General features: G+C 38.7%; 1 protein-coding gene and 1 pseudogene across 4 annotated transcripts in view; one reads left to right on the plus strand and one right to left on the minus strand.

The window, feature by feature from the left end:
• The window catches only part of CDK14 (cyclin dependent kinase 14), a 613,351-nt gene that overhangs the window by 563,356 nt on the left and 41,900 nt on the right, over positions 1 to 8,095 (minus strand). For all 4 annotated transcript variants that reach the window (XM_017536523.2, XM_037741319.1, XM_017536526.2 and 1 more), the window contains exon 2: positions 7,985 to 8,016. In XM_017536523.2, the coding sequence (XP_017392012.1) occupies positions 7,985 to 8,016 (32 nt within the window). The remainder of the gene's footprint in view (positions 1 to 7,984; positions 8,017 to 8,095) is intronic.
• LOC119472393 lies at positions 5,164 to 5,277 on the plus strand (annotated as a pseudogene).

The raw sequence follows: 8,095 nt of genomic DNA on the forward strand, positions 1-8,095 counted from the left end.
TTTAGTAGAGACAGGGTTTCACCATGTTGGCCAGACTGGTCTTGAACTCCTGACCCTGAGTGATCCAATTGCCTCAGCCTCTCATAGTGCTGGGATTACAGGCATGAGCCACTGTGTCTGGCTTATGAAATCTTATTATAAGAGAGAGTGAGATTGAATCTCTGCCCAGACCCACCCCTGTAAGATGCTGAGAGATGGTCAACCTGTAAATGCCTGTGAGGCTGAACTAGATCATGAATCAGGCTAAGGCCATATCCAGCCTGACATAAAAAAAAAAAAAATCAATAAACACTTGATGTATGAATCTTTGAATGGGGGGTATTATGACAAGAAAGATGTTTTCGAAAGACTGAGTGGAGGAATAAGATGGTGCAGTGATACCAATGAAGAGTTTATTGGGCCAAAACAGGTAAAAGTGAAAAGGTTCTGAACTGAGGTGGCAGCAGCTTGAATGATAATGAAGGCACAAAAATAAAAGATAACTGTTTGATAAGAGTCAAAAGATAGGAAACAGATAGATTGTGAAAAGCCTTGAAAGATAAGCTAGGAGTCTAGAGTTAAACCTGCACCTTCTAAAGTAGTAAGCAGGGGAACAGCTAATTTGTATTTCAGAGCCATCATTCTGTTGGAGTGGGAAGTCAGTTAAACAACTACTACAAACCAGGAGGAGAGGACAAGGCTGAACGTACACATCAGCAGTGGGAATGAACATGATAGCAAGGAAAAAAAACCAAGCCAACACCGGATGTGGGGTTGGAGAAAAGGTTAGAATATCATCAGGTTTTTAGCTTGGAAAATCATGTGGCTGATAGAGCCAATAGCAGAGAGATGAATGAGAGAAGGTGCAGGTTTGGGGAAATACAAGAATTCATAATATGTGCCGAGATCAAGGAGACTGTAAGACACAGAGGCAGAAATCTCTAACAGGCAACTGACATCTGGATGTGGAGGTTAGAATAGACAGCTGAGTCAGCCACACTGATGCCAAGTGTACACAAACCACTCAACCAGAGCACGAAAAATGATCACAGAGGACAGAAAGCTGAAGTTACAGATGAGATGGGAAAGACCTAAGCATGTTCAGAGCCTATGGTGAAAGTACCTATAAAAAGGAGAGGGGAGAAAACATAGTAAAGAAAGGAAAGAATCAATTATGTAAGCTTCTGGAGCAGAAAGGAAGGAAAGGAATTGAGAGAACAGGAGGAGGAACTGGCCTGAAACCAAAAAAAAGAACACAACCCCCTCTGAGATTGATAGGAAAAAAGGAGGTAAGCCTGGAGCAAATGAGGGTACATGGGTGGGCAGGGTAGTTACAGGGAGTAGACACCTAATAGTATTAAGGGTTCTAAGAAGTTGGAGGGTGTTACAGGCTGAATTGCATCTACCAAAAACTCTTATGTCGAAGTCTTAATCCCCAGTACCTCCTAAAGTGATCTTATTTTGAAAGGGGGATTGTACCAATGTAATTAGTTAAATTAAGAGAAGGTCATATTGAAGTAGGGTGAGCCCCTAATCTAATATGACTTGTATCCTTGTAAAAAGGAGAAATTTAGATAGACAGACATGCATTAAGGGGAGACAATGTAAAAAGACACAGAGAGAAGGCAGTCATCTATAGTTAAGGGGAGAGGCCTGGAATGGATCTTTCTCTAACAGCCCTCTGAAGAAACTAACTCTGCTACCCTTTAATGTCAGACTTCTGGTCTCGAGAACTGTGAAACAATAAAAATTCTGTTATTTAAGCTACCCAGTTTGTGCTACTTTGCTAGGGCAGCCCTAGGAAACTAAGGCAGAGGGAAAGCCATCTACTAAAGGCGGAAAGGGTGAAGGCGGGTTGCAAGAAGGCTTAATGGGAGTGAAAAGGTTCCGCAGAAAACAGGCCAGTGGCACAAGGACACATATGCAAGATGGTCCACGGGTGCCTGAAGTTCCAGCTAAGGCTGGAAATAAATTCATTTATAGAGTAATTTCCTCAAGCATCTCTTGGCAGCCACTAGGTAAGATAGGAAGACACCAGGTCAAAATCAAGGGCTAGCAGCATACATTACAAATGAAGTACAAAGGGGTAAGGCCATTGAGAATATAGCAAGAGATTGATATGCCCTGAGTGAACAAGAAAGGAACAAGAAAGGAGTAAGAAAGGAACAGGGGAGGAAGGGTTGTAGATTATGAGAATGAGATGGGACAGGCAGAGAAGAAATCATCTAGAAACTGGAATCCAGCAAAGAAAAGATAAAGGGAATACAGCAGCAGTGAGACAGCTAAACAGGAACGATTGTTAGCGGGATTTAATGTTTTAAATCTAGGACAGTCCCAGTAAGCTGCAGTTCCTGCAGAAACCAAGTAAGCATAAGGTAGGTATGAGATGAAAATCAGGGAACTCTCATGCTAGAATATTGTATTACAGGGTATGCATCCTCTATATGGATACTGAGACACCCCTGATGATGATAGTTAGGGTAGAGAAAAGACCAACCCAGCTTCCACCATGTGCAATAAATAGAAAAGAATGACCAGAAGTATAAACAAATCATATTTGTATCTAACCACTTGTAATAATCCATTTTCACACTGCTACAAAGAAATACCTGAGGTAATTTATAAAGAGAAGAAGTTGAACTCGCTCACGGATATGCAAGATGTATCCTAGTGACTTCTGCTTCTAGGGAGGCCTCAGGAAGCTTCCAATCAGGGCAGTAGGCAAAGGGAGAGCCAGCTTCTCGCATGGCAGAAGCCAAGAGCAAGAGAGCAAAGGGGGAGATGCTACACACTTTTAAACAACCAGGTCTCACAAGAATTCCCTCACTATCACCAGAACAGCACCAAGGGGATGGTTCTAAACCATTCATGAAGAATCAACCCCCATGATCCAATCACCTCCCACCAGGCCCCACCTCTGACATGAGATCTGGCAAGGACACAGATCCAAACCCTATCACCCCTAGATTCTGGTTCTCATAAAAATTGCTGCATGGCTGGGTATGGTGGCTTACACCTGTAATCCCAACACTTTAGGAGGCTGAGATGGGAGGACTGCCTGAGACCAGGAGTTTGAGACCAGCATGAACTACGTGGTGAGACTCCATCTCTACAAAAAATGCAAAAATTAGTCAGGTAGTAGTGTATGCCTGTGGTCCCAGCTACTTAGAAGGCTGAAATGGGAGGACAGCTTGGACCTCAGAGGTGGAGGCTGAAGTGAGCCATGATGGCACCACTGTACTCCAGCCTGGGTGACCATGGGATACCATCTCTCAAAAAAAAAAAAAAAAGTAATAATAACTGCCACCGTTATAATACCTGGTATTATATATTTCTATAAAATAACAAAGAGGGACACAGACTAGAAGCTAAGATCAATGTACACTGTCTCCATCTAACAGAATTGTCATATTAAACATAAAATAAGCAAGTTAACCTATAAAAATGTGCTTGGGGCACTCATAGACCAGATGTAAAATTTTAAAAATTTTTATATGCTTTTTACACATTTTCCTAGGATTTGAAAAAAATATAACAGCTGGAAAATGACAAAATAAGTGTTGGCAGCCTTCTACATTGCAAACATAAAATAACTGACCAAAGCAGAGAAGAATTAGAAAACTCATACATGATCACCCATTTTTAAAAAAAACAAACAAAGTGCTTAATTATCTGGGTCATATGCCATAAACATATGAAACTTTTTACATTTCCAAGGTTTATTCTAATTGCTAAAAATTTTGTATTTCTCACCAAAGAGCCAGGCAGAACCAACACTTTGTTCTGCCAATTACCAAAGGTAAAAAACAGAGGCATGAAGCAGAACTGCATGATTTAACCTTTTAATTTACCCACGAGAATAATTCATGAATTGCTGTAGCTATCACCATTTCCAACTATTTCTATACCCATACATTTACACCTAATTAGAGCTTTTATCTCCAACGTTCAAAAGATTTTTCTATGTAGTAATTTTACATTGGTAGAGATTACCTGGTTTCTGACCTTTCATATATCATTAATATTCTAAAATAAATCATTACATAGAAAATAAAATTCAAAAATTCACCAGAAGTTACAGTGTAGCTATTGTTCATTAGTTCAGGAAAAATGGGGCCACTCACGGGACATGGTCTGGGCATTTCTTGGGGACACAAGGGTAAAAAGACACTTGGAAAGTTCTACCATAGTTTCACAGATGTGAAGTTGACACTTTACCCAAGACTCTCATCACAATGTCACCAAAAACATTATGTCCACTAAAAACTATGACACAAAATACTAATCTTCTTTCACCTTCAAGCTACCTTAACCATGTGTTTCTCTAATAATTATGTAGCCCCTGCATTGTGGCCAAGTACTGTGCCAAATCCTTCCAAACATCAAGAAATTGGAAGGAGAAAGGGACTGAAACTAATAAAATTTTACTTGGGGTATCTTTAGAAATGATTTAGTCCATCCAAATAAAAGCCCACAGAACATTAAATGGCTAATATTTAGTCAGGGACCAAATACACAATGAATGAAAGGTAAAATGATCATTGGTAGAATGTCCTCTCTTCAACTATGACTAGCTTCAGCAAAATTCCCTACTGTTTGCTTATTGTAAATACCTAAAGGCCTCAATACTTAACTTCCAAACTGTTCAATACAAACACACACACAAACACACACACACAGCGCAGTTTACAACAACTATAGTTCCTGAATATAATTCCAGTCTGGTTTTGAAAATTATCAGATTAGACTGAAATCATTGCATTTCAGTCTATGATTAAATAAGTCTGTATTTCTTTTTCTCCTCTGTTTAAGGTCAAACAATTGACACACACTCTAGAGGAATCCTCTACACAAATCAGGGAGTAGCTACTAAACTCCAGCTCAGGCACTCTCTAGAAGAGGCCACTCCTTGAGATAAGGAACCCTCTAGCTCATAAATACTGAGTAAGGAGAGTTGCCACACCTTACTGCATACCTAAGACACTGACCCAGCCCTCAAAGTTTTAAGACTCAAATCTGAATTGATTCCAATGGACTACAGAGTTCCCCAGCTCCAGGAAAGAAATAGTGAGAAACAAGTGTTCAAGAAAATTTCTACTATTGTAATCTGAAAATAATCAGAGAAGAACTCAGTCCTGTGTATATAAGCACAGTTTGACTGTTTTTTTCTGATGTAATAAAATTATCATTTTGACTTTTTTGAATAGTTCATAAGTGTGATGATTGGGGTTTCACCTCATGGGTAAGACGTGCCTCCCTCAAACCTTGTTACAAGGTCAGCACATTACCTGTCTGACATAAAAAAATGAAAAAAAATTGTAATCTTATGATGTTACATTGTTTAGAATCCTACATTTAGAGCTAGGAGGCAACCTGAAGATCACAGTCCAACTGATTTTACAAATGAGAATGTTGAGGCCAGGGTAAGTTAAATGACCTGCCCAAATAACTAGAAAGTGGCAGATGAGAACACACATTGCCTGACACCCAATTCATCACTCTCTGGACTCCTCTACAACAGATATTTACTCGTGTTCAATAGATACTTGCTGAATGTTAGTTATGTGCAACACACCCAGAGATTAAAAAGTTGAATGCAATCATCCCCATATGGAATCTAAACAATGGTGGGTTTTAGATAATATTTTCAGTCTTAATATGCAAGTCATCACATAAAGCTTTATCTGAAATTTCAGAGGAATATCTGAAATTAATTCTCCTCATAGCTGTAATTCTTCATTTTTAATCCTTCCATCTATTCTGGAGCCCTTCCAACTACAGAAGGTGGATATGTCAAAGTAAGAGCATCAATGATGATGATGATGATGATGATGATGAAGGCAATGAAGATGATAATACCAGTTATGAGATATTCACTGTATGTGAGGCATTATTCTGAAACCTTTATATCCATTAGCTTATTTAATTCTCTCAAATACCTTAAAGGGAAGATACCATTATTATCTCTATTTTACAAAAGATATGAAATGAGTAAGTCAAACGCCCAATCAGAGGGTAGCCAAATTAGGGATTATACCCCAGCATGCCTTCATTACTACTATCTCCTAGCTTTTCTGGCCTTGAGTCTTTCCTTCATTAGCTAGAAATTACCTGTCCCTTCTGGTTCTAAATTTCTTCATCTGTGAAATGATGGAGTGGGAAAATTATGATTTCCAATGGATCTTCCAAGTTCAGCATTCTGTGATTTACTGATTTGTGATAGTTACCAATCTCTTGTGGCACAGAGGAAGGAAAGCACTTAGCAAAAGCTAAGAATGATTTTGACCCAAATTACAAACTCCAGACCTTTGACTATACAAAGGTTTCAGAATAACAGACAAGGGGCAGTTTTGACACCTTTAACCTTCATCTGGGCTCCAATCTCAGGTGCTTTTTTTAAACGAATCACTAACAATAGTGTTTAAGCAAGAAAAAAGGTTTTCAAATTTTCTAATGATGATTAGGAAGAGTTTGTAAAAACATGAGAAAATACAATGTTATTGGATCAAAGAAAAAAGCAGGATATAATAATTGGCTGCTTTCTTAAAACATGGGGAAAGAAGCAAGAACATTCAACAGTTGTTACATCTGGGTAACAGGATTTATGAGATTTTTCTTTCCCCTTTTCCTTTTCTTTTTTTATGTAAGCTTAAATTGCCTCCATAATTACAGGGGAAATTTTCTTTATAAAGAGAAAAACAGTGCCAAATATTCTCTATTGATTTCTCCTGAAAAGAAAACACTATCCTGAAAACATCTCAATATTAACACTACAGAAATTCCAGAAATATAGGTTTAGAGGAAAACTTCATTATTGCACACTATGAAGGGACAAGAAAAGACTCCTCTATTGCTTCAAGCCTAGAAGAATTAAGTTTTTTAGAGGATGTCACAGGAATGCTGGCAGGGAAAGGTGCTTTGGAGTCCAGGGACACACAGCTTTGTAAAGCTCAGCCCAGGAAAAAGAGAACAGGTGCAGCAGATGAAGCAGCAGACCGTGACAGCCAAATGACGCCGGCCCCATCCAGAAATCCCAGCCTGGAACAGGTTCTCCCTGAGCAGACCTGCCGTGCACCACGGCCAGCCACATGGCCAAGGGGACTTTCCATGAGCACAAATGCCCTTTCTTCACTGAAGCACTGCAGCAGAGGGAAGACAGGTAGCATATTTCATGGAATATGTAACTATTAAAACAAACCAAACCACCAAACCAATTTATACTTTCATCAGGTATTAGGGTAAGCACATTGTATAGATAACACCTATGTTCCTATATAAAAACAATCTACATACACATGTGGCCCAATGTACAACACAGATCAATCAGTGTGGCTTAGGATGATTACAATGAAACATTTCACTTTTTAGCACTTTGAAAATATTTTGTGAACATTCATTACTTCTCTGGTGATTCCCACAAAAATTCAGGAATGACTGTAATTTTAAAATCACATTTAGGATGCTATTAATTACATATGAATCTTCTGCCTTGCTTGAAAAGGATTTTATACTACTTTGTGGCAAGTAGATCAAGACAGATCTGATATAGAAAGAAGAGGGAAACTAGAATAGGAAAAGTCAACGCCTCCTTTGGGAGACTGACAGACAACATGTGGCATCAACGACACATCACACCCTGATTCAGCTGAGGTCTGCAAGAAGCCATGGTGCCCAACTTACCAACAGCTCCAGACTTGCCTTAAGCACACTGCATGTCTCAAGCACCACCACCAGCAAGAAGGCAACAACACAAAGGCCTGCATGTGTCTTCTAATTAGTTCGTTTATTAACTGAAAAAGACCTATTTCTGTTACTTGCTACCAAAATTCATTTAAACAATTATTTAAAATTTGAAAATAACATAATGTAACTAAATAAACAAATGTCATCTCTTGTGTGTTTTAAAAGCTTTTTTTGTTTGTTTCTAAGTACAAAGTTGGCACCTACTGACTTTACCTGGCAGTAATTAAATACATCTAACATTAGATAAAGAAATTCAACCTACCTCATCAAAGGTGGTGTCATCTTTCTTCAAAGCTATAAAATAAGAAGGAAAAGGAAACCGTTATTGTGAAAAATTCCAAAGAGACTCTCTAAGTTACAGAAAACAGAAAAA

Source organism: Cebus imitator, unplaced genomic scaffold, assembly GCF_001604975.1.
Source record: "Cebus imitator isolate Cc_AM_T3 unplaced genomic scaffold, Cebus_imitator-1.0 Scaffold98, whole genome shotgun sequence".
Lineage (NCBI taxonomy): Eukaryota > Metazoa > Chordata > Mammalia > Primates > Cebidae > Cebus > Cebus imitator.